The sequence below is a fragment of the Aythya fuligula genome, chromosome 18 (genome assembly GCF_009819795.1).
Source record: "Aythya fuligula isolate bAytFul2 chromosome 18, bAytFul2.pri, whole genome shotgun sequence".
Taxonomy (NCBI): domain Eukaryota; kingdom Metazoa; phylum Chordata; class Aves; order Anseriformes; family Anatidae; genus Aythya; species Aythya fuligula.
The window spans coordinates 9384278-9411139 of NC_045576.1; the positions used below are offsets into that span (position 1 = coordinate 9384278).

Consider the following 26862-nt stretch of genomic DNA (forward strand, 5'->3'; position numbering starts at 1 on the left):
ATCATAGCTAGTCTTGTTGGAACGGCTTGATTTGGTGAGGTCTTCTGATGTTAGTCTTCCTAATAAATCTTTTAACTGAAACAAAGGAAAAGATAAAATATTCCCTCTTTGTTTTTTTTTTTTTTTCTTTTCTCAAGTACACATTCTTTTGTAAAATTGAAAATATAACCAAATTAAATGCGATGATACTTGGCAAGTTTGTGGCATTTTCCAAGACATTGGTAGAACAGAGAGGGTTTACAAAAATGTGTTTTAAATTCAATTGTTTCAATATTTTTAAGTTCGATTTATTTTTTTGATGGCAAAGCGTGGTTGATTGGGACAGCCCGGGGATGCTGGACTGCTTGGTGGTGCACGGCGGTGAGGAGCTGGTTTGGCACACGCAGTTGGATCTTAGATGCGGGCAGAGCGTTGGAGTGAGCGTCACCATCCCTGCCTCTCCTCGGGGTGCAGACCGAGGGATTCGGGCCTTGGTAGGCTTGGCTCTTACAGCATACAAGTTGTGAGTGGCAGAGGTTACGTTCAGCTTTCTTTGTTGAGCTTTAATTAGCAGAGCAGTTTTTCTTTATTGGTTTGCAAAGGGACATTTCGTGTTTTACTACTGATAAAATTGAGTTCTCTTTGTAATACATTATGAAAGCACAAATTACGTTTTTCTTGAGCTGAAATCAGAGTTCTCTTATCACTCCTCACCTATGTGAATTTTTTACTTAAACTACAGAGTGTGTATTTCCACTCCTTTAATTTGTGTGGACACTGTGCCTTTTCCAGTGAGTTTGGATGAACTTTTATGTGAAAGAGAAGAAAGAGACATTTAAAATGATGGCTCGAGGACTTGGAAGGTTGGAATAGCAGAGTGGGTTTTTTGGGTTGTTTTTGTCTCTCCCCAGCAGAATAGAAATTGAAGGGAGACTTGGAAGCTGCATTTTAATCTGTATTTTGGCCCGGTTCTGCTGCGTGATCCCTCGTAGAGGATCCTTTTGCTCTGAGGAATCTCACTAGCTTCAGAGAAGGTGCTCCTGGGCTTCAGGATCTCTATTTGGAGATCTGGTTGCAGGATAAGGGTTGTGGCTTGGGGACAACTTGTGCTCAGGGATTAGACTCATGGAGGAATGCCCATCTCCAAGAAAAATGTAAGTAGCAGCGGCCAGAAGGGTTGAAGAGCTAATATTTCAAATTGACAAGGAACAGGCTTAGTGATTGAGGGATCTGGACAGTCTTGACGCAAATCACTTCACCTGTTTATGCCTCCTTTTGAAGGAATTTAAAATAGGAATAGTGAATCTTTCCAACTTGTGGAGAGTTGACGCCTGGGGATGAAAGAGGCCATATAAGAGCCAGGCAATATTATTACTAATGTTTTCCAACACGGTTAATTTAATAGTCTGATGAAATATCTTCTCCAATGCATGCAATTATATTTGTTACTAAAATTGGCTTGCAATTATAGCTGGATATTCTTTCTGACATTCAGTGTTTTTATTTTTTTTTAACGTTGTTTGGTACCATTTCTGTTTGCTACTGCACTTCAGTCTGGGTGTTCTCATTCTAGCAATGCAGCAGCAGTTACTGGAGCAATTCAGACTATTAGTCGAAAGCCCTTGAATCTTTCACCTCACTGGTATTCCCTCTTGAGGTCAGTGGTACCTAGTAGCGGGAGTGAAATCTCAATTAGAAAAGTGTTTTGTGATAATTTAAGTCCTGTCCCCTGTGTGCAGCCTGAATAACTTGGGACAGCCATGGGAGCTGGCTTGGAGAATGAGGAGGGATGGTGGCGTTCTGCCCTACCGGAGGGGTGCAAGAGCTGGACAGCTGGCATTCCCTTGGCCTTGGGGACCAGTAGGCCAAGGATTTTAGATGTAAATCCTGGCCTTCCCTTTGACTGCCCTTGTGTCTGGGAAAGGGGGTCCTCAGCGCTCCTCTATGCCCAAGGTTTCTGCCCCATCACGGGGGAGAAAATAGCAAATTCGCTATTTGCAGTCCTCCCTTCTGCTCACCTATCATTGCTGTTTTGAATTATTTCTCACTTCCGTTGATGAAGACCCTGCTATCACTATGTGGCATTTATATTTTTGTCCCTTTAAATGTATGTATTATGGATCAGATTATCAGAACTAACAAGGCCTTCCTTTTTTTTGTTCTTGTTTGTCTCGCTGTTTCTTCTGTGGCCTTTGGCAGTAATCATCACTTCTCTTTATGTATATCAGTGACATATTTAAAATATCATACTTTATACGTTTAGTTTTGTAATTCTTTTGTAGACTTCTGCAATTGTCTTTTTTTTTTTTTTTTTTTGGGCCCGCAAGGAAGGGAAGAGAGAATACTGAAAAAGAGACTGCTTTTTCAGAAGTTAGCACACAGCATTGGTACGGAATTAAAAAAAATATATATATTACTAAGGAATGCTTGGTCTTTTGGAGATTTTGACTAGGAAAGTGAACGCTTGTTTTCTTCTAGTGTTTGGGGATTGGTAGTGGAAAATAACTAAACTTTATAGATAGTGAAATTAGGAGTCTGCAAGGTCAGGCTGCTCTACAGAAACAGGCCTGCTTCTGGTGATTGTATTATGGTGGTATTGATATGTAGCTCAAGGTCCGTATTCCAAAACAGTCTCGCTCGCTGAGCTTTCATCTCCTTTTCACACAAATGTTTACAACATGAGGTTTCAACCAGAGGCAATCACTCATGTGAAACTCAGAAAAGTGAATATTACTGTTGGAAAAGGAGTCCTTAGGAATGTAAGCAGGCAGATTGTAATTACCCATGGGTGCGATTTTTTTGTTGTTCTTGCATTTCCGTTGCACTGATTTTAAAGTTCAAAGATACTTAATGTGGCCAAATATTTCTCTGCATTTTTATAAGCAAATTTGTTGTCATCAATCTGATATGTAACTGGTTATTTACCCAGTCTTTTCTTGGAATCCTCCAAAACAGTAAACTGCAGATTCATGACAGGAAAGCCAGGTAAAAAACTAAAAAACAAAACAAAACAAAAAACCAACACATATAGGTTTCAATCTTACTCCTTCCTAAATGTAATCTTGCTACACTGAGAGGTTCCATTTCATGACTGAAACATTTGAGTGGTTGCTATTGCCCCATCTGTGTCCTGAAGGAGCACCAAACCGTCACATTTTCTAAGCTGCTTGGAATCTTCGTCAGATGTTGGGAGGCTCCTTCTAGTCTATCCCTGCACTCCACAGCATTTCCAAGAAGCGGTAGGTACGCAGTGCTGCTGAGTCGGTAGGAAGAGTTTTTGTAAGTGATTTTATGTAAAGAGATGTTTACGAGTTGTTACTGTAAACTGCTGGGTGTTTGTTTCTGTTAGTCTCAGGAAGTACCACTTGTGCTAAGAATGGCATGGCTGAAGTGGATGGGTTTTAGTCTTTGGGTTATATGTGGTCTGGGGAAATACGTTTCATCATCCGTTCTGCTTGTAAGCAGTAGGAAGGCTAACGATTCGCAGAGTGCTGATGACTAAACGCTGGAAGAAAAGGAATTGCAGAACGATGTTACATAAAGAACTCTAAGTGTTGGAGGGGCAGGAAGTAAAGGGCAGAAATGTGAGCAGAGCTTGGCTTGGCCTAAGCTGGTCCTGTTAGGGTAAGTGTTATTTAGAAACAGCCCTTCAGTCTGTGAATTGTACTTTTTTCCCATAATTATATATTGCAAAAATACTGTATTCATCAAAACACTAAAAATTACACTGCCTAAATGTGCTTAGAAAGATTTTTCAGAGCCCTTCAGACCCCACAGCAAAAGGGAAATACGTTAAAAACAAGAGTTGTTTTTGAGAGTCTGTTGTTAGCAATATGGCACAAGTGTTTAATTTGCTGGAAAATATTTAGTGGTTCAGCAAACCAAGAAAGTAGCAAATCTTTGTGGACATAATAAATGGAGAATGCCACAAATGAAAAGCATGGTGGTTTTGGCAGCATATAAAATAATGCTTCTTCCTTATATATATCTTCTTGCTTAAGACGATCTATATTTTTTAAATGATGATTCCATTTTGTCCTGGGATATTATGGGGGGGGAAACGGGCAGTATGCTTCAGGTCCTAAGCATCCCATCTGAATTCCCCATCAGCCAGTTGGGATTCGAGACTGCTGCCTTGCAGCTGATCCTCTGCCATCCCGGGAACCAGAATTTGTTGGGCTTTTCTCATCCTCTCCACAGGGAGGTCATGGAGGGAAAGGTTTTTGTACCATACTTCTGCATCTGCACTAGCACAGTGTTATAGCTGGGTGCTGTGGATGTATTACACAAATTATGGTTCTGATTATAGTTTTTGGAGCTAATGGTTTTGAGGTAACTGTACTTTGGCCATACTTATGACACTGTTGCATTCGGAATGGTGCAGGACACTTGTTTTGATGTTTGAACTGACTGGTGTTACTGTATGGCTGTAGTTGTGTGTATATTTGTTTGGCTAGGCCAGATGCTGTTTTGTGTTTTTGTTTGTTTTTTTTTTCCTTCCCTTCCCAAAGCTTTGTCAGAATTATTCTATTAACCGCAGTAGGATCGTTACTCACTGCTACTGATGTCTGTTCTTCAAGTGGAGTTTAAAATACGTGGCTGAATCTCTAAAGCTCATTTCAAAAGGAGTGAGGAGGGTGAACACCGCTGGGGAGCTTGCATTGGTTTGGATACCAGTTATGGGGTTTGCTGTGCAAGGAGAAGTTGGGAATCCATGTCCTATTCTCAGGAGAGTTCTAAAATTAAACGTTAAAATTAAAGGAGAGGAAACAGAGAAGTTATAAAAGCATTATCTGGATGCAGGAGGGTAATGTCATTAAAATATGGAGTTAGAAGACCATTTCCCAAACCAGGCTTAGCCATATTATGCTATTTTATGCCTTATTATTTGAAGCACAGTCATGTAGAGATGGATTTCAAAGGTTATTTACAATAAAGACGGTGATTTTTAATGGTGAAGGTTAGTAACTGCTGTGAACTTCCCAAACAGCACAACAGAAGCGTCACACACAGTCACACAATAGGTACGGTTTGGGGAAAGACGTTTGGAGTATCTGTGGGTGGCATCCTTGTGCTATTAAATCGGGTATGGTGCGACCCTTTTGTGCGATGCATTGTATGAACGTGTATCAGAAAGCTCAGTCCCAGTATTATTCAGTCCTACAATAATGTGAGTTCATTGTAATGCCGTGATGAGCACTTGAGTGTACTGAAAGGAAACTTCCATGTTCTGTGTCACAACCTTCTGGCATGTTTCTGTGTTCAGTTTGTGCGCCATGCATTGTTAACTGATATTCAGCATGAAGATTTCTACATTCTTTCGCCTCTTGAATGGATTGAAAGAGTTTTGCTTCTCAAACAGAAAATGAACTTAGTGTTTTTTTTTTTTTTTTTTTTTTTTAATTCATCCAACCGTACAATATAAACCTGTAGCAGCTGCATTCACACTGACAAACTAAGCTGTGATTTTCAGGTAGATTTCTTAGACGTGGATGTGGTGCTTTGCAATACTGGGACGTGTCGAGACTGGAGAAAGTCCTTGTTTGAAAATGTAAGTTTGACACTTGAGAAAAGACTCTTTCGGCATCACTACAAAATCCTTACTAAGCAGAGAAGGCTTGGATTGAGCCACTGAGCTTTGGAGCTGTTTCTTTTTTGGGGAAAAACCAGCAAGTTTGTATGGGGTTTTCCAAAAAGGGAAGGATTTACTGCGGTAAATCATTTCCTAATTTTAAAAATACTTTTATTGCTGAAATCCAAATACAGGTTTATTAGTGAAAGCTGAAACTCAAACACAGGACAAAGTTAGGAACTGCTAATTCTGCTTCTGTCTCTGAGACTGATTGAATTTGTGAGCTTTGGCAAATGAAGTGTGTAAGACTGTGCTGTGTGAGTGGCAAGTTCAGTGAACGTCCTGGAAAAACTTCTGTGACATACGTTGTTGCATTTAGGATTCTGAAATATTCATAAATATGATGTGTTGCATGTTGAAATGATGCTTGGGAATCTTCTTTGACTCCCCCTTGCATTCATTGGTGGTAGGGTTCTGCACTCACTTGGCATTTTGAAAATTAATTGACGTGTTTAGTCATATGTGCACAGATGTAGCTGTATTTCATACAGCAGACATATTTCGAAAAGTACTTTTGGCAGTCTTATGACTCAGTGGAGAAGAGTATCGGTAACTGCGTGACCGTGTAAATGCTTCAGATCAATGGCATTCACTTTTTTGGTCAAAATTATTAAACGTTGCATTGTGAAATGTGTGGACACTTAGGAACAAGGCCTCGTTTTGTTATTCAAGTGTTTAAGAAGGAAGAGGTTCTGCCACAAGCAGATTGTAGTTTGAAAAGCTGTGGACTGTGATCTTTTAAACAGCTTTTAGGATATGAATGCTGTGCTCTCCTGCAAAATGTGTTTGAGTTTGGGAGTTGTAGGTTGGTCCCACTCCATGGAGAGTTAGCTGGCTCTGCTGTACTGATTTTTCCCTTTGTTTTTCTCCGGTAAATTTCATTAAGAGAAGCAAAGATTAAATTACTTTTCGAATGCATTTTTTTACAGTAAGTAATTGGTGATGTTGTTATGGGGATAAAATGGTAACCACGAGACAATATTTCAATTAAAATGCCCTCATCTTGGATAAGTGTGAGAAACTGTACCCAGAAAAAGTGGTAAGAACATATATGGAAAAAAAATAATACATGGGATACAAACTGCTGCTGTTAACCGGTTATTATGAAAGATTGTTTACGTGAGGATTTTCTATGAAGGAGCCAAAAGAACTTTAGGTGGGGCAGAAGCACCGCCTATTACATGTTACCTGATGTACTATTACATGCTCACTCATTTCAGTCGGGTGTTACTTGCCAAATTCTAGTTATTTGCGTTGTGATTTCCCATGGTAGGTGTCTATCTCTAGCTAAGTTTCTGGACGCTCTGAAGGGCTCTGCCAAGATAATTGAGTCTTTTCTAAAATTTAGGCAAAAGTAAAATATTCTTCTGTTCACAGTAAAAACAAACAAACAAAAAACCCACTCCCCTTCCTCCCCCAAAACAAAGAAACAAACAACAAACTTATGGCTATAGCTCTGCTTTGCAAACAGATGAGATATGCTATGGCATGACATTTCTGCCAAGGATATGCTGCTTACCAGCCCTGCGAAAATCTGCTCCGCATTGGTTAAATTAGTTATTTGGGCAAATCTAAAAGATCATCCTTGAAGTGAATATATATCAGCCCGAGCTGAACGGGATTTCCGTACAATTTCAAGGCTAGGATTTTGCATTCCCCCAGATCGCTCCCTGGTCCGATTTTGGACACAAATGAGAGCACAGAGAATTCCCCATCTGTATTCCCAGTAGCCAGTTCCTCTTTCCTGCCGCTCTATCTTCGTGCAGCACCAGGGGAGGCAGTGACTTGATTTAGACAGCGCAAATTGTAGGTATCTGCAGGATATGTAGAATAAATGTGAAGATGGGCATGGCTGAGCAAGGAGATTGAGGTTGGAAAACACTGGTGTTAGAAAGAGAGAAATGGAAGGGAGGCTCCGTTGCATGGACACGTATGAATTACTTTATCATGCCAATACAGCTGTTGGGTAGAACAAAATTTTGTTGTTTGCATAGATTGGAAAGCTTTTAATACACGGAGTAGGAAATAGCGAGGAAAAAAGAGACAATTCACATTTAAGCTATATCTTTGCTATATTTCATTTTCTGTTTTTCTGATGAATGGCACCGTGCTGTGACACAGAGAAATGCTGAATACTGCAGCGATTCCCCGAAGTCACTACAGACACTGGGCCTTCGGTCATGAAGGAGTCCATGGAAGATGTGATGGGGAAAGAGCACTTCTAGTTGTCTTAATCTGAATGTAAGAAATTCAGAGAAACTTTGCCTTTAATATTTTTGATTGTCTCCATTATTTGTAAAAATGGGAAGAGAAGGGTAATGATGTTTTAACACTCATATTTTGTTGCAGTATTTGTAAGCATTACTGAAAAGCTGATGAAAACATGAAAATGCAGTTCTGAGAACCAGATTTGAGTAGCATGGAGTAAATCAGGCCTTAGGCTGCATGCTGGAGTATTTAACTACACATTGATTAAGCCTCAGCCTCTGCTCTGCCTGATCATGGAGCCACTGGGAAATGTAGTGACTGAGTAGTGCCTTTCAGGACTGTAGCGTAACGCAGACACATGGGAGGGCCAACACAAGCTTGTGCAGAGAATTCTGGTATTACACAACTTTTGGGTATTGAAGTATTTGTAACAATTTTAATGTATGCAACATTTTCTGGGTTTGTTGTGTGTAAATAGGACTCTTGTCTCTGTTAGTTAGGGATGGCTTTCTGATGAGGTCAAGACACGCTGGGTAGGTGATGTGCTTTGACTTGCTGTGTCTTTTGCTTAGTTCCATCAAGATAGGTAATGCTTTTAGACAACGGTGTTGAAAACATAAAACCAGAAATGCAGGAGGTGAGGATATTCAGGACCTTCACCTGGCGGATAGGGTGGTTGTAAGTGCTGAGGCCAGGAGGTAATTTTCAGATTTTGAGCCAAAGATAGCCAGGTTGTCTGTGTGTACATGCTTCTTCCATCCGTCTATGTATTGTTTGTCCTTTTTGCTGCTACTTCCGAAGTGAAAACAGATTAGTAGAGATAATAAGGTGTTAATAATCACTTAATGAAATGTCTGTTCTGAAATGGTAACTGGCGTGCAATGAAATCTAACTTGTTACCATCTGTGATGTATGTGAAGTGATTTAAAGAGCACAGAGGGTTCAGATGCAGAACTCATTTGCTCTTAATCTCAGTTGCTGCTATATTTGTGGTGCTGTTGTTACGTGAATGGTAAACCACCCACAGATGCTTGTTCCTTTTCCAATAACTGTGGAGGTGTTTGTTCTATGCATGAAGTTTAGAGGATCATGCTCAAGGCTCCAGTTATGTGGCCAGAGATCCCTTGTCCTCCTAATTTACAGTCCTGTCTTTGTGGATTTTTTTGGGCGTGTTTTAAGAGGAAGGACAATTGAAGTAATTAATAGTAGAGGGCATCATGAACATCTTAATTCTTTCTTTTTTTTTTTTTCCCCCACCTGAACTCAAGTATATCATGTTCTTTAAAGGCAAAGTAGCAGGAGTTCTTGCTGCTGTTATGCTATATAATAAAACCTTGAAAGAAGCTTTCCTCATTCTGTATGCTCCATTTCAGATTTAGCATCATTTTTGGCATGTAAAGTAGGGTCATTTTGCCTGGAGTTGTACAACATTAACCAGAGTAATTCAGTTTCTGTAGAAAACTGATTAGATAGTCCTCTCTCAAGGGTGGAGACATTGTATTTGTTCTGTAAGGTGTGCAGTACATTACTGAGCGCTGTGTAGAACTAATATTGCTGGCTTCAGCCGTAACTGCAAGACATGGGTGCATAACAACTCTGCAATTATGTGTTTTTTTTTTGTTTGTTTGTTTTGTTTTTTTTTAAAGGCAAAAGCACCTTTTCTAATATTCTTTTCTGCATGGAAGAGGCACCGTCCTTTTTCTGTTTTGTGTTAAGTCTTTCTTATTGACGTAGTGCACCATCATTACCTACTCTTACTTCGTTAAATGATTTCTGAGTGTGGGATTATTTATGATGGCTATGCCATGACATTAGGAAAGTGCATTTTTTCCTCTGTATGTCTGTAAGTGGCTTCTGTGCTATGTTTCTTCTTGTAGGCTTGAGTAAGATGTTTTTTGTCTTAAGGCAAAGTAAGTTTATTCTATATTTTTACGTAAGGAAAGTAAATACATAACTTTGTTAGCCTTCTGAAGGCAGCTGAGTGGTGTTGCAGTATACTACAAAAACAATTACATAACGCTGTGTAGAGGTACAGGCATGCCTTAAGTAGGGATCACTAGAGATGCCAGAGCAGCTATATAATGTGGTTTAGCAGTAGATAGGTTTATTATTCCCTGCTTTATTATGTGGACTGACGCACGCAGCGTGTTTGCTGAGTCTCAATAGATGAACTTCAGTGACCCATCTTTATTTAACTGTAGTGTTGTCACGATCACAGGTAAGGTAGCCAGCAGTTTTGCTGTGCAGTATACTTAATGTATTTTACTTAATCCAGATTATACAACAAACCCAGATCTTTCCGTGCCTGTGTAAATTAAAGTATGTAGTCAGCCTTTTCCTGATAATTTTGAGGGAGAAGATGACTTCAGCCACAGGCTTGTGTCTTTACCAGCTATAAAACTTCCCAAATATTAATTTCTTGTATTACGGAAATAATTTGCACATTTTTGAGGCCTTCATATGTGAATTGCTTTCATCTCAGTTCTACCAGAAACAGGTTTCAAAAAGTTGTGCAAAGTTTACTGCTTGTCTAAAACATTTGGAAACTGCTTTAGTGAAAGCTGGAAACTAATGGGTGGATTCTTCAGCTAACCTAATGAATGCAGTTTGGGGGTTTTTATTATTACAGGCAAGAGAAATAAGATTTTTCTTCTACTAGCAAACAATATTTTGGAACAGCACTCTCTGTCTGGGTAAATGGCAGCTCATGGCAAGAATTGTTGGGGTAACTGATCTCTTTGTATCCATAAGAAACTGAATAGTAAATTTTCCTTTCTCCCAGTGGACCTAATATCCTGGGTCTCTTGTTACATATTTTTCCTAAGGCTTGCAGCTTCTTTGAGACCCTTTGGACTTCTGTGAAATTCACGTTGGCCTTGAAGTTCAAAAGTTATTGGGAAAGGGCAAAGCATCTAGCCTCCAAAATAAATCTAGCAGACCTCTTGTTTCTTAAAAGCAATTGCTGGGACACAATGGTAAAACAGCTGGCTCTTCTTTAAGAATTACCTGGATTTATTACTCGTTCTGAACTTCCATCCAGTTTATGGGAAGGGCTGACAAATGACGTGCTAGGAAGCAGCATGGTCACCGTATGCATTTCCTGAGCTGAATTCCCACTCCGCTTTCTCGGAGCCTTTGTCAGCCGGACTGCAGCAGGCGATGGAGCGGGAAGCCCTCTCGTCCTCTCCTGCACTGGGGTGCCAACAGGATTCCTTTGGCAGGGAATATCTGGGTGCTCGTTTCTCCCAGCAGAACTCTTTAAAGGCTTGGTGTTGCAATGGGAGGCAGCTGGAGAGGCTCTTGCCCCTCCATGTTCCCCATGGCCACGGGGCCTGTTCAGCGCGCGAGTCCCAGGATGTGGTGCTGGAAGCGGAATTCAGCTCCCTGTGAGCTCCCACCCCTCGCACTGTGGGGCTGCAAGTTGAACATCATCGCTTTAGCATAAATCTTTACAAGAGATGTTAATGTCTGGTTAAAATATGCAAATATTTACTGACTTGTCTACTGTTTGTCAGCTTGGCATGCGAGACCTTGGATCTGATCCTTCTGTCTTGGCAGACATTGGGAATTTTGCCAATAACATTAATAGGAACAGCATTGTGCCCTCTAATCTGTTTGTTTATGAAGTACAGCAGGAGTTATCTGGCTAGATGCTTTACAGTGAATTGCAAAAGCATCTGTTTGAAATTTTTTTTTTTTTTTTTTTTTTAGGAACTGGCACTTACTTTAACTTACAATTATCTTCATGTACAGATCCTTTGGTTCCATCAGAACACTGTGGCGTAAAAGTGCAGAGTCACGAGTTAAACCTCTCTGAAATACTAAAATCTTAGTTTGCGATTTTCTCATCCATGCTGATTTTTAGTTTGCGCTTGGACTAATCAGGCTGTGGAGTCATTCTTGAAAAGCATCCTGTGCCCCAAGCGTAGCACTAACTGGCTGCCTGGATCACACTGGTCACAGCTCATCCTCTGAGCCAGCCCTTTGGCCTTCCCCAGCCCCCTCTGCAGATCTGGAGGGGAAACGTGCAGTTTTACTTGGGGATAAGTGTTTAGTTACTCTGTCTGTATTCGTTTACAAAATCTCATTGGGAAGAAGGTGAAATGCTCATTAGGAATATTGTTCCCAAAAATCGTTAGTAGGGAATGAATCCCGCTCAAATCTCAGCAAAACCAAAACAAACACCAGGGGCTGAGTTGTACCTGTTGGAATTAACCAGATCTCCTAAATAATAGGAACAGCAGATACTTTGAGGAAGTTAAGCTGGATGGGACTTGGCCTTCAAAGAAACGTAGATCAGTCAGCTTCTTCCTCCTGAAGGAGTTTTTGGAAGGCACAAGGTGTAAAGCCAGGGTTCAATGTCTGGATTAGCTCGTGAGGAAGAGTTGTGTCAGCTCCCGTATGGCTCCAGTCAACACGAGGCTTACAGGTAGAATTTGCAGGTGCTATGCTTAATGTTATTTAAATATCTCATTAAATGCCTAAATCGGGAGCCTTCCTTTAGGCAGTGGCACTGCTGTGAGATGATTCAAAGCTGAGAAATGCTTTGAATCGGCTGCTGATGATAAAGGCGCTGTTGATAACACATTGTGGCTGTAATTCTAAGGTAGGTCCACCTGTCTGAGACGTGTAGCTTCAGACAGTGGGAATAGGCCTGTCTGCTGCTTCCACAAAATTCGGAAGACGCATTAAAATTTGCTATTAGAATAAATTATTACTCAAATTTGAATTGCAACTCTTCTGGCGTGCAGTTCTCCAGCTGCTTTGAGAAAATGAATAATCCTGACATTTATTCTGCTACATGCTTTGGATTTTAATCTCAGTTTTACAGGCAGAAAAACTGAAGTGCATAAGTAATTAGCTCAGTTTTGCGAAGAGTTGGGAATACGGCACAGACCTTGTAACACTTCTGCTTTCAAATGTAATCTGCAATCATTTCTACTCTTGGAACGAGTATAGAAATTCCAGTTTTACATTTGAAATTTTAAACCAAGAAACACTTGTAGAATTCCAAATGATTTTCCCTTAATAAGTGTCTCCTTTCCTTGGATGTCAAAATGTTAAATGTTCTGAAATAATTTTAAGCATGGGTAGGTCAGGTACTATAATAGACAAGATTTTAAAAAAGCATGTTTTTAATTCACATTCACACGATTTAAGTCTCAGTAACTATATTAGACACAGCTCAGGGGACCCAAGCCAGGAGGATGGGTTTTCAGAGTCAGTGGGAAGAGGTGAGTGCCCCCAAAGAAAACTTAAGAGCAGCCGGGCTGGATCTGAAGTAGACAGTGCAAATACCCAATAACTGTGTATGTTTGTGTCCGTCTGTGTGGATATTTATGGAATCGAAATGAAATCTGAGAGCATGAATTTATCATTTCGGCTACGTTGTCTGCATGCTATTTTTTTATGATTAACTTTTTTTTAAACAAATTGCGCTGCAGTGACTCCCTGCCTGTTATGTCCCATGCTCTGTGACTTCAGTGTCTCTGAAGTTACTCTGAAATACCGACGGTGTGACTCAGTTTAGTGCAGTTATCCAAACAGCCTGGTCCTGACTGCTCTGAACTCCACAACCTGTGGATCACGTTAAGGTCAGTTGCGTTCCCTAAAATGCCCTCTAAGTCTACAAATTGACCAAAGAAGTTGTGCAGCCTCTGCAGTACAGTAGGCCACTGCTGGGGGTGTAAAACCTGGCTTCTCCTCGAACTACTTCAGTATTTGGTGAAACAGCCAATATGGGACGATTGATAAATATGTTTTCCTTTTTTTAACATGGTGCCATGCTGGGGAAGAAAGGAAGAAGGGCTGGGTAGCACAGCTTCCAAATGCCTCTTGGTTACGCTGGCCAGGTCCGTTAGGGTAGGATGTGTGTATAAATACTTCTGCTGGAATAAACACACAGAAGCTCTGCGGAGACTTCTGGTCAAAGGAATTTTGGTTCTATGTCAGCCGGGAAGTGAGGAAATCAAAAATACAGCAGAGTTCATGAAATCCTCTCTTTTCAGTCCCCTAGGAGGAAAACAAAGCATGTGAGAAAAACATCGATTAACTCTTGTGTTACTGGGAAGGAAACCCTAAGTTTGTAAAATTCTGTGGCATCAAATTTTAGTAAAATTTTTAGTTATATGTAGAAAGGATCCTTGCGTAAACGGTATAACAATACCTAACATTTGTATAATTAAAAATATGTGCTTGTTTAAGTGATCCAACTGAGTGCTTTTAATGTTAATATAATTACTCCGTAACTGACTTTTCTCACACACACAGAAATGCAAAACCTACTTCATGCTTGTGTTCCTCCACCTTGGGGAAGATCTGTAAAAAATTCTCATCTCCATCAATGTAAATGTTGTAAAAGAGAACATGGTTTCAGTCAAAATAGTCTGCAGAAATCAGATTTCCTTTGCATGCTTGTGGTGTGATGCTGAAAATCAAGTTTTAGGAATGGTGTCGAGCACATAGAACACTGTCATAGGATAAATCAAACTTTTTGTGAATATTTCTACTGTATATTGGCTTAGTTATGTGTTAATGAGAAAAGTGGGATAATGAAGAGGTTTTCTTGTATGAAACTTGTGTTTATTTGACTATCGGATTGACTTCTTAAATTTACTTGATCTTAGAATGCTTAAAAATATCCCAATATGAAGTATAAAGCAAGTCTTTAGCAACAGACTTTTGAAGGGAGAGTTATTTTAGTTATTTTCAATGACCGGAACAGCTGATGGATCATCATGAAGATTGATAGTGTGCTGCTTCTTAGCAGACCACATGAGAACTCTCGAGTTTTCCTCTGTCGGTTACCAGAACACGTTTTTGTCAAGTCAGCTCTGAAGTGTCTCTAGAGACACAACATTTATTTAAACATATCAATGAAGGGGTAATATAGACGGGGATTATAGGAAGGGTTTTGCTTTTCTACTGGTGGTTCAGGCTGTGGATAACCGCTTGTCAGAGTTTATTGGTGGATGCTGTTGTCTCTATATGGATTTGTATCACAATTGCTTCACTCCCCTCTCATCCCCCCCAATATTAACTTTAAAATTACTCAAGAAATTCTGTTGGCGAGGGGCGCGGAGGTGGTGGTGTGGCAGGGTTTGCTCAGACATGAAAACAAAGCCCCTGACGGAGGTTTGCTGTTGACCTCCCATCCGTGCTCATCTGTCCTGTGCCTTGGCTCGCCCTCGGGTGGGACAGGGATGCTGGGGGAGCAGAGCAGGAGTTGGGGAACAGGGAAGCGATGGACGAGGTGTATCCAAAATAGCAGTTGTGTTCGCAGTGAAGACCCACCAGCAAAGCGCGTAAAGCTGTAAAACCACTGCTTCCTTTTGTACAGTCAGACATGGGCCTAACTGTGGTCTTGAATTAGACTCAGAACTGAGAGCCAGGAGGGATGGAGGTAGGAGCATGGAGAAAAGAGTGGGAAGAGGTCAGGTAGAGGGGGATAGGGAGCGGAGGTGGCATACACCAGCGGGGATGTGCCGCAGCACCTTGAGGTGGGATCGGAAGTTGGTTGGCGACTTGTCCCTGCCATCATGCAGCTAACCAACGTTTTGTCGTCCCCTCTGCCCCCACTCTAGGATTTCTGTCCCTGAGTCATGGCAGACAGAAGACCAGAGAAGTCATGTGAACAAGCATGTGAATCCCTTAAGCAGCAGGATTATGAAGTGGCAGTGAAGCATTGCACAGAGGCACTCCTTTCCCTCAGCCAGTACCCCCCAGCTCACCTCCCGGAGGCATGCCAGGCAGAAATCGACCGCATCAAAATCGAGACTCTTCTGTATAGAATTGCTTCCTTTTTACAACTTGTGAGTGTGACTCTTTCATAGTATCTAGCGAACTGGAAAGAACAATCGAGTATCTTGTGCCATCAGGATTTAAGTAAAATTCAGCATTTGCCTGTAGTTGGCATGTTGGTTTGCCACAGAATTCTTCTTGCTAGAACATGTTTGAGGATTCTGTCATGTAGTTTTCTCCGATCTGTTTATTTTTCAAGATTGGGACCTCTAAATAGTTTGGGTCTGAATCACAGTTCCCTAAAAGGATGGAGAAAAATAAAATAAAATAAATATATATAAACACAACAAAAACCCAACAGCTGTAAATACATTCCAGGAAGGAAAAATAACTGGTTTTAGAGTATTACTTTATGTTCATATAATTATGCTGAATTACGTACCAAATTACCTTATCTTTAAAGAGCATTAAATTCAGGTTACAACTCTAGATGTTCAAAAAAAACATTAAGAAACACCAGAATTCAGGCAACCAGTTCATACTTAATTTAGCTGCCTTTGCATAGCCTAACAGTAGTCTTTTAATATTTGATCACGTACTAGCTTTCTATTGCTAGGCTAGAGCATGTCTGGTGAAAGATGTAACTTCTAGTCTCCAGCAGGTTTTTAATAGAAATGTGAGAACTGTGAGCTTTGTGAAGGTTTGTAAAGTCAAGGCAAGAAGTATATCCCTGAATTTTAGGTGAATCCATTAACCAAAAACATTACCTTCCTTGAATGCTCTAGAGTGCTACAGCTCCTTAAAGGAAAGGATGTTAGAGTGATTAATGTGATTTAACCTACATTTTTCCTTACCCTTCTGTTTTGAGAACGTTATCACAAGTTTACGGGGCCTTCTCCACCCTGAATCTTCACATACTATGGGTATGAACAATTCCATCCCATATGGTGAAGTGTGGCCAAGTTGTAAGACCTCTCTGGGCAGCTTTAAATGAAGTCATGCCCATCTGATTAGGCAGCATTTTTAAACTTTCTTTAAATAGACAGCTGCTGCATTTGACTATTCTGTGTGCAAAATGAGAATTGGAAAACTTTGTAAATTAAAATGTGACCTATAGTATAGCTCCTCGGGGGAAAATTCAGTAATAACTAAGGTGTTTTTTTAAATTGGAAGTTGTGTTACTACAGATTGACTTCTCAAAATTATTTACATAGGGTAAGATACAGTTAGAGGCTTAGCAGTTCTGCATTTCTGACCTGGATGCCTCTGAAAATGTTATGAGGCACTTCTCTGAATGTTCAACATAGTGAAATTTGTTGCAGTAAGCTGTTAGGGGCTTTGGAAAATTCTTGTAATCAAAATCTTTTCATTAAAGACTTGGATTACATAGATACTTAAAGACTCTTTTCTTAAAAAATCTTAATTTTCCTTCTTATTTTTACTAAAAGAAGTATTGTTTTAAATCACCATTGATAAGACAGAGTAAAGTAAAGTATACCTTACAAATGCCAACAGTGTACTAGTAAAAAACAGTGTCTAGAAAGAAAATTTTTATATTTTTTCCTAGGTGTTGTGAACCACCTACAAAATACATACATAAGCATATACCTTTGCACATTCATGTACCTCTTTTAGAATGTCCAAATGCTGAGAATTTGAGGAAAAGGTCAGCTTTCTAAGAATTCATTATATTTTATTTGACATGTGACTGATGTTCTTTACATGTTCTACCCTGGAAAAAATCGAGGTAATGGGTTCTTAAAAGTTTTAAGAAACTTCTAGTTGAAGCATGTAGTTGTTTGTGCTAACTGGAATAATGCTATTTTTAAACTTTTCGTGTTTTACCTTTCAGAAAAAGTATGGGCAAGCAGATGAAGACTGTAGGCATGGTATGCTTCTTTCTTTCTTTTATTCCTTAGTGTTTTAAATTACAGTTAGTTGTCTGAATTTTAAAATCTGGTGCCCAGATTTGTTAGTTTGCTAACAATGGATGTTTTGCTAGTTTAAAATTGTGTATCTGTTTTATAATACTTTTTTTCTACTTTATTTTTTTAAGGAGATCTCTCAATTTTGTAACTTATGTTCAAGTACCAGAACTAAAATACAGCTGCCTTTGGCATAAGGGTACCGTTTGGCCAATAGATATTTTAGCGTACAGATATAGGACAGATTGATAGTGTTTGGATTTTTAGGGTGGTAAAGCCATCTGCTTGTTCCATCTTCCTTCCTAGGGGCATTGGTTGATATTTAGGTTTGTATTTCAGGTGCTGATTTGGGGGGAGGAGGAGAAGGAATGATGTACTTACATCATATATGTGCTTACATACATGCTATTAAAGGTTCCAAATGTGTGGCAATGTCACGTTTAAGTTGTGTCTTCCATGTTATGATGCCTTGTTTAATTGGGGTATTTTTAAAGGAATTAACCTTGCTAATATTTTGTAACTGATTTATAGTGAAAGTGACTCAATACTTAGTGAGGACTCTGCTGAGTTTGGTAAACATTGGGTCAGAATTTATCAGTTAGATTTGGAAGGAAAAGTGGGGCAGATCCCACCTTTCAGTTTTTATTTCCTTAACTATTCACAAATTTTAAAGGAAATTTCCTGAAGCCACAGTTCTGTTGCATGGACTGTGTGATTATTCTTGTGACATTCCTGCACTAGCAGTGAAAGCCTTTACACTGTGGTGGTTTTCTGTTTGTTTGCTTGTTTTGTTTTTAAGTGCATTTGTTTTCGCTGATGCTAAGTCATAGGCTGTGGAGTTTGTGGGGGTCTGCAGACTGCTTATGATGGTTCACAAAGCATAAGTAGGAAAAGTAAATGTAATTTCAGTAGGTGTAATTTTCCCCCATAGAAAACATTTAAACAAATTTTAAAAGGCTGAACATCGCTTAATCAATGCCATTCCTAAAATAGGTTTGTTGTCTTTAAAGCTGCTTCTTGTTCTAGCTGTTGATATGTGCCAAGGGTGCAATATCCTGACTAACCTCACAGTTGTCTTTTATGGTGGCAAATAAAAGTCGGAGAGAGACATATGGGAAGATGAATGGTGGTTAAAGGAGGTAGGAAGTGGGATTCTGTTTAATGAATAGTGTTCTCATTGAGGAGATCTGATGGGTTTGTCATAAGGGTAGCTGACATTCATCCGTGGAGCCTTTTTCTTCTCTTGGCATGTGTGTCAGAAGTCAGTATCTTAAAGGAACAGTAGCATTAACTGTATTTTTTCTTTCTTTTGCTGGATGCACGTAGAAGTGAGTGGAATAGGAACACCAATCTCTACTTTTTTAATCTGAAAAAAGTAGAGAAATTGGCTTTCAAATGTATATAAGCAACAACGAATTGTTACCAGTGTGATGTTAATTTCCTTAATTCATCCCAGCATGTTCTGCACTTATTTTTTCCAGATCTAAAACTGAAGACATTTGTCAGCTTCACACCATATTATTTCCCTATAAAAAGTGTGGTTGTGTATTTATGTACTGGTTAAATAAAAAATTAACAATTTGATTGGGGTTTCCTGTGTTGTGCTGTTATTGATTGTAGCCCAGCATTTGATGAGTATCTGTATCGTTTATGATCCTGAAAGTTCTTGGGTTTAGTTTTCTTTGAAATATCCTTGGGAAGAAAGAACCTTAATATGGACTAACTGTGTTTCCTTGATGCTTACAATTTTTTTTAAAGAGAATGTTTTTATTCAAGCTGATGTCCCATCTTCTTACAAGCCTTGATGTGTTGCATTCCTGTGACTATTTTATTTTAACCTTGAACGATAAATACGTTTTGGAATAAATTGAGAAATACATGTTCCTTAGTGCTTGCACTGTTGTAAGGAATGCTGACAACTTAGAATCTGTTAAATTATTCCACAAATCTCTTAACAAAATAAATTAGTTTGTGTGTTGTAACTTTTTATATGCAACTGCATGTTTTAACTTGGTAGTACTGGGTGGTTAATGCTACGAAATGTCATAATTGGACATCTAGTCTTTGAGGTTAAAATAGCAAACTGCCCAACATGCTAAAGCTATTTCTGGTGCTGCTGCTTCTGATTTGGGAAGCAAGCTCTATTTTGGGAACTGTGGTCAGTATCATCAGAGTGGTGAATTCAGAGTAATCTTTGTGGCGCTTTGTAAACAGCATTTAGTTACCATTTCGATTTGAAGGGATGTCTGGTTGTTTTTATGTGTTTTTGTGTAACTATGTTTTTTTCTGTTGTTTCATGAGATTTTTTTTTTGTTAATGACACGAGGTCTGTTGAGTGAGGAGTTTGATTTATTCTAAAATGTAATGCTGAAGATGTGTTGGATGTAAGATTCCTGTTAGTACTAAAACAAGCTGTTTGCATCGAAGGTCTGCATGAGTAGCAGTGTAAACACAGATGTTGATGTTGCCTGCAATAACACTAATACATATTTTAATTGTTTAATTTTAAACAACTGTCCCAGGCTCCTTTTCAACTCACATGCGTAACTTTACTAGCCTTTTAGTTGCTCAGAAAGGCACTGCTTTTTCTGGACAGTTAATACACATGATTAAGTGTTATGCCTCCTTGTCTGAAGCCCGACTGTATCATGAAATAAATCCTTTCACTATTGGAAGTGTCAGTGAAAGTGTCTGTTTGGCTAGCTATCTGATCCAGTGCTAGAAAACATTAGGAAAGTTTTCTGTTACATGGAGCTTGTAAACTTCTGGACTCAAACAATCGTTCCTATATCCTGCACTTTACAGCATAAGTGAATAAAAGCCCTTTTAAAGTAACAGGAATTGACCACGAGGAGGTTAGCTATATTTGGAAACTACAGGGCATGCTTTTTGTGAGCATGAATGGATCTTCCTGAGCATGTTTGTGTTACTGAAAGGTTGTTGGTTGCTGGTTGTTTTTTTTGTACCCTTTCTGTGAAGAGGAGGTCCTTTGTGTCTGCGTCAGATATTTGAATTTACCATTCCCATATTTAATTTTTGTCTATTTTAGCATGTAAACCTTACAACCTTTTTTTTTGAGCTCATGTGCAACGTTTCTTAGATGGTGTGAGACAAGTTTCAAATTAATATTAGGCATGAGTAAGTAATGCTTCCTTTCCATCCAAGCTGTGTCTTTCACAGAAGCCATGGACTTAACTCAAATTTCAGACGTTATTTTCATGTTAAAGGTGAAGGAAAGCTGTAGGCTTTATTTAAATGCATGCTGTGATGAAGCTAATACTTGCTGATTTGTGTTGCAGTGCTGGGAGAGGGGCTGGCCAAGGGAGATGGATCTTTCCGTGCAGTGCTCTGCTGCATGCATCTTAAAGGGAAGCTGCAAATTGTGTCTAATGTTCTTTCCAAATCACTGATGGGTGAATCACTGGTAAGTGTGTTTGCTGTAAGCTATGGAACTTAGAAAGCAGTTTTCTGTTTCCTTTCTTCTTTTGGATGTATTTAATAACAAACTTCTGAACATGTGTTTGACTGACAGGTTGCAACAAAAATGTTTTTTTATTGAAAAGACAAAGATAAGTCCATGGGCATGCATATTTAATAAGGATACCATTGTTGCATTGCCAGTGTTTTGGAGTTGGTACAAATTTTGAAAAGTTTTTTTGGTTGTTGGCTCTGAATCATGAAGAAATGCAAAATAATTTGTGTATTTGGGCAATGTAAACTTCAAACTTTTATTTTGTTTGGATTGCACCTGACACGATTTTGTGTGCGCTTAATAACTTCAGCCTTTGAAGCAGAAAGAATATTGCTAGGATTATTAAATAGGTAGCTCACAATAAGTTGTAAGAAAAAGAAAAGCTTATCAGGGATAAAAACAAAGAAAACAAGAAAGCCTTGCATTTCAAGACAAGAGGAAGGTTGGAGTTCAAAGCTTCTATGTTACCTTTACAAGCTTTGACAGTTCAAGGATGTTCTTAACCCCATACATGTAATTAACAGTTTTGACTCCTGTGTGACTACTCACATGGGGAAAAGTAAGGACATATGTAAGTCTCCAAAGGATAATATCCTTTTAATTTCTGTAATGTAGGTTAAATAATAAGCAGTTCTTCGCCATGAACTGCTGGTGGTGCTAAATCCAAAAAAATGGTCATAGCACAGCCAAGAGCAACTCCTGTCAGACTGAGGAATGTGGAAGTGACATCAGAAATTGTAGGAGAGCCCATTACCTTGAAATGGGATGTTGGGAAGTAAAAGCGGGGAGAATGAGTTTGCTTTTGAGGTGTATCAATGCATAAATGTTGCCTTGTAATTACACATTGCTAAGTGATTAAAGATCTAGCATGTTCAGTATTAGTTAAACGCAACTTGTATTTTTTTCTGTACGTTACAGGAGTTGTGTTGCTGCTTCATAAGTTATACAGAATCAATTTCCTGATGAGATACTTATGAATTATCTTTTTTTCCTGTAAAAAATATTAATTGAGCCAAAAGATACAGAAACACTGAATGATTGTGCAGTTCAGTAATTAGATATTCACCTAGAAAAGGACCTGAAATGAGCTGAAATTGTCTTGGTGCTTAACTTAATCAGTGGGGTGATTCTGAGGGAGTGTTCTGTTTGTCTGTCCAGAATACATCCTGATTTTTTTTCTTCTCTTTCTCCATCCCCTGCTGGTAGTTATTTTTATGTAAATAAAAGATTTTCCTCTGTCTGGCTGCTGTTTTCTAATGAAAAAAAAAGTTTCATTGAAAAATTGCTGGCAAGATCAAAGGAAACTTGCCTTCAGAAAAAAAAATACCAGTAAACTAGCCAAAAGTTCCTTATCGTAGGAAATGTGCGGTGTTGCACAGGCTTGTTTTGAGCTATTGTTGTGTAAAGAAAGGTATCTTCATATATAATTCCAGAGTTTTTTCCCAAAGCAAAACTTAAGAAGTTTTTACAACCTTTAGGTCATTAGACGCTGTTTTCAGTGGGAATATTAAAATCGGAAACTAACTTACTGACTTCTGTCAGTGTGTGAGAGGAGAAATGAAACAAAGTTTTGGAATGAATTTATTGAAGAGCTGGAATCCATCCAGTTTCCTCCCCAGTGACTTAAGAAAATGATTCTTGGTAACTTTATTTATGCATTAATACATTTAAGCTCAGCACGTTCAGTTTGCAACCTTTCTGCTGAAGAAGTGAAAAATCACTTTGAAAAAAACCTGAGTGTGTGAATTTTTAAGTGTATAAATTTTCAGTAATTTTTGCTGCTCAGTAGCACCACAGTCAAAACGTGGAGAAATCTAGCACATGCAGTGGGACTTGATTAAAGTCTTGCATGAGTTTTTGAAATAAAAACACAGATCTAGATTCTTTTCTTCCAAGTTTTGCCTTATATGAGTATGAAATTGTTGCACACTAGCTATCTATTTCAGCTAAATTGACTTTTGAAAGAACTTAATTCAGATGTGCTTGGGTCTGCAGTTATTTTTCATTACATGGCTTATCTTTGCTTTTTAGTAAAAGCTCTGAAAACGACCCAGTCTACATCAGAGCAGAGTTATGAAACAGTAGAAATCGATAATCTGTGAAATACATCCTTAAGAAGAAGTGAATCCATTGCTGCACCGGCAGTGACAGTTCAGTTTATCGATTCCTTCAGAGATGAAGTGTTTCAGTAACTGCAGCACATGGCTGATGTATAGTGCTTTTTGTCAGTAGCTTATGAAGTGCTGTGTAAAGGCAGGCACTACTACTATCAACATTTTGCAGATGGAAAACTGAGGCATAGAGATGTGAAGTGACTTGCTTAAGGTCACCCAGCAAGCTGGCAGCTAAAAGTATAGATGTAGAGCATAGAGACCCTGTCCATCGGGCTATCATGCCCCCACGGCTGCCTCGTGTGCAGAGTATTGCTCTGGAGGATAGCATTTAATAAGCATTGTAGCTATTAATACTTGTTTTGGGTGGTAGCCAAACTTCGTAAGAGGTTTTTTTTTTTTTCTTTTTTTCCAAATTGTTCTGCATATGCTTGTCCTATGTTGATATTCGCTGCAAATCTGGTGCTGTGTTTGGCCAGGGTAAAATTCACCTTTTTCACCGTAGTGTTTGCTCAGTGTTATGTAGTAGTATGTCATTTAAAACTGTGTACTGTAAATCAAATTCATGTTTCCTTGTTGCCCTTCTCCTTGGTGGTGGAAATGAACTTTCTTGCTGTTGTTTAATATATGTGAAAGTTTGAGGTTGATAAATTAATGTTCTTTCTTCCTCCCCTTCTCCCCCCAGAACGGGATGGTAACTAAAGATCTGACACGACTGAAAACACTTCTTGCAGAAACAGAGGTAATAATGAGCACTTTATTGGAAAATAATGAGTAGTAGCAGATGCAGCTGAAAAGCTTGTTTTGATGTGTCCTGGGAGATTGGGGCTTGCTGTGAACATACTGGTTCAGATCTGTTGTTTCCACTGGTGTGTTGGTCTTTACCACCTACCTTTTCAGCTGCCTTTCATCCCAGTTTTGCATGATACATGAGAAAATAGTGAAACATGCTGATAGGTTGAAGTAGTGAGTAGAAAGAATTCAAAGCATTTAACGTATATTATTTAGGTATTGTCTTTTTCTCATTGGTTTGGGTTTTAATGTAAATTGAAAGATGAAAGACATCTCAGTACCGCTTAGGCTTCTGACCTTTTAAATTTTGATTGCAGTCCATGTTAAAATGATCACAGAGTGGAACCCTCTAAAATTTTATTTTAAAGATGAGTGGACTCAGTGTTCCTGTCAGAATCCTTTTATCAATGGTAGCGATTTAATAGTTAGGAAATATTTTTGTAACTAGAAGTGATGTCAGACTTCTGAATGCTTTTTATTGATTGTTCTGAAACACGTTTTTGAAAGCAAAGAAGCCAAAGTTGTTCTTATTGATGATATTGTTTTGTGCTTCTTTACAATTTTTTTTTTTTAATAATTGTAGGCAGCTGGTAAAGTACCATCAGGATATCATGTAGAAGATTTAGAAGAAGGTATGTAAATCATTTCTAAAGCTGCTTCATCTTGTGGTGAGAAGACTTGAAGATTCTTGAATGTTTAGCACTGGATAACAGTCAGAAAGGAGAAAGCAGGCTTGACTGTTTATCTCGATGAACTCTGGGGACAGAGGTAGAATTTGTGTTCAAATCGTTTGAATTTGAAGGCAAAAGTTTCTATTTATTGGTCAAAGTGTTGTAACAGAGCTTGCTTCATTCTGCAAAATCTTTGAAACTTGCCTTCATACCCTTTAATTCTTTGTTCTGAATTAATTTGTTAGGGAGTAGACTTTTTTTTGGTGGATGTTTTTTCTTGTGAAAACAGTTTGGGTTCATGTTTAAAGACATGGTTCCCTGGACAGTTACTATCAGACTCATAAATACTTGGCTATTGGACAAGTAACCTGACTCTTGACTACCCCGCAGGGTCCCGGGATGGCTGGCAGTTCCGCCCTCCACCCAGAGGAGTCACAAGCAGTGAAGAATATACACTATGTAAAAGGTAAATTGAATGCTTTATACCAACATTCTCTAAGGCATCACAACACTTCCTCTTTATTAAGCTGCTAACAGAATGATTAGGAGGTTAGGAGCATGAAGGTACTTGTTAGAACAGGAGTTGATTAATTCACAGGTTTTTGGATGGGTCAGTAGATGCAGAGGCACCTCATTTCTTCTGTAAAATGAAATCACTCGCTCTGTTGTCATAGGAGTAGTTTGAGCAACATTTTTCTAGTGACAAGGCAGTATCTTTCTCCCCTCCCTTTTCTAATTTGTATAATTTCAGAGATGTGACAAGTTCACTTCCACAGACAGCATCGTTAGCAGGCTGAAGCACAGTGAAGTGTACTTTGACAGTAGATAGGGTGCATGCTTTTGGAGAAGTAGGATGAGTAGATGAGGTCTATCTTCAGATAAAAAAAAAAAATGTTTGCAGTTTCCCTCCAGATCTCATTATGTCCATTTTGCCTAAATTCGTATATGTAGAGGTGAATTGTCTTGCTGAAAGTCCAAGTGCTTGTGCTTGTATTGAAGTTTCTTCTCCTTCTCTTTTTCAGTCCACTAGTCAAATTTTCCTGTGGTTTATATTGATAACACAGTATTACTTACATAAGTAGTTACAGTTAATACATACGGTGAAAAACAATTATTGTGCACTTCATTCTGCCATATCTGTAACTTATACCTTATTATCAACGTGGGTAGCAATCTGACTTGCTTTTTAGTTGATGCAACTGAATCTGCTGAAATTGGGTGTGATTTTCTAGAGTTGCTAAATCCTGCCAGCTGTTGACTTTTAGCAGATCTTATGCATAATTGACATTTAAAAAAAAATATATAAAAAATTCATGATGACTGTCTGAGCAGCATCCATACCGTGTTTTCAACCTCTGCTCTGAAACATTTTTCCACGAAAGCTGTGATTAGCTTTACTGGTTACCTTCTTATGCACACTACTTATGTTTACAGTGAGAAGGATGTGCTTTTACTCAGCAAATCCGGATGAACAGTAGCATTCCAACCATGGATTAAATATTTTAGCTTCCTTATAAGGGGGCAGTTACAAGTACTGAATATGGATTTTTTGAAGTTGGGGTTTATTTTTCCCCTGTGTGTCATAAAGCAGTAGGAGTACATCGTATTTATTCTGGATAATGAAGTTACAGAATTGCAGCTGTACTAAATAAGAAACTAAGCATTTAGGGGAAAACAAAGTGTCTATTAACACTGAAAATTTGGAAAATTTGCATAATGATGACAATTTTTTAAGGTAATATGCTTTCTCATTAAATAATGAAAAGGAAAAACATTTTAAAGTCTGCTGGATAGCTAATAAGAACAGGTCAACAATTTATTTTATGCTTGTGCTCCATTTACTTTGGGGCATAAAGATCATAATTGTACTTTAGCATTTTAATACATCAATGCAGTGCTGAATTTGAAAATGTGCAATACAACATTGAAACTGACTACCAAGAAAAATATTTTAATTTAAAATATATTAAGCAACATAGCTTGAGAACACCTCTAGTAATAACATAGTATATATCACGCTTATTTTATTTGCCATTTGGGTGCTTAAACCTTTAAATAGTTACACCATTCCTTTAAGAAATGTGTATGCTAAACCAAATTACAATCAATGATACAAGTGTGTCCTGGTTATCCAAGTATTTTTGCTGCAAGGTTTTCATGTCATAGTCAGGTATTATTTGTTTTTGTCAGATAGCTCAAAGTCGCGTTCTAATTCACATTATATTTTACATTACATAATAATGTTTACTGTGGAAAGGTTATTCAGTCACTGATGATGTTCAGCTATGTTCTTTGATGTGGGGTGCTCACTTTTGTATTCATTTAGTCTTGG

The 26862-nt window shown here is 38.7% G+C and overlaps 1 protein-coding gene across 4 annotated transcripts in view; it reads left to right on the forward strand.

Annotated features, from left to right (window-relative positions):
* HELZ (helicase with zinc finger) overlaps positions 1 to 26862 on the forward strand; it is an 82886-nt gene that overhangs the window by 1325 nt on the left and 54699 nt on the right. For 2 of the 4 annotated variants that reach the window (XM_032199519.1, XM_032199522.1), the window contains exons 2-7: positions 15403 to 15630; positions 17412 to 17448; positions 20784 to 20908; positions 23753 to 23809; positions 24443 to 24491; positions 24921 to 24996. In XM_032199519.1, coding sequence (XP_032055410.1) covers positions 15421 to 15630; positions 17412 to 17448; positions 20784 to 20908; positions 23753 to 23809; positions 24443 to 24491; positions 24921 to 24996 — 554 coding nt within the window. In that variant the 5' untranslated portion in view covers positions 15403 to 15420. Of the gene's footprint in view, positions 1 to 5509; positions 5531 to 15402; positions 15631 to 17411; positions 17449 to 20783; positions 20909 to 23752; positions 23810 to 24442; positions 24492 to 24920; positions 24997 to 26862 lie in introns of those variants that run through there. The other 2 variants (XM_032199520.1, XM_032199523.1) reach the window with 2 other exon arrangements.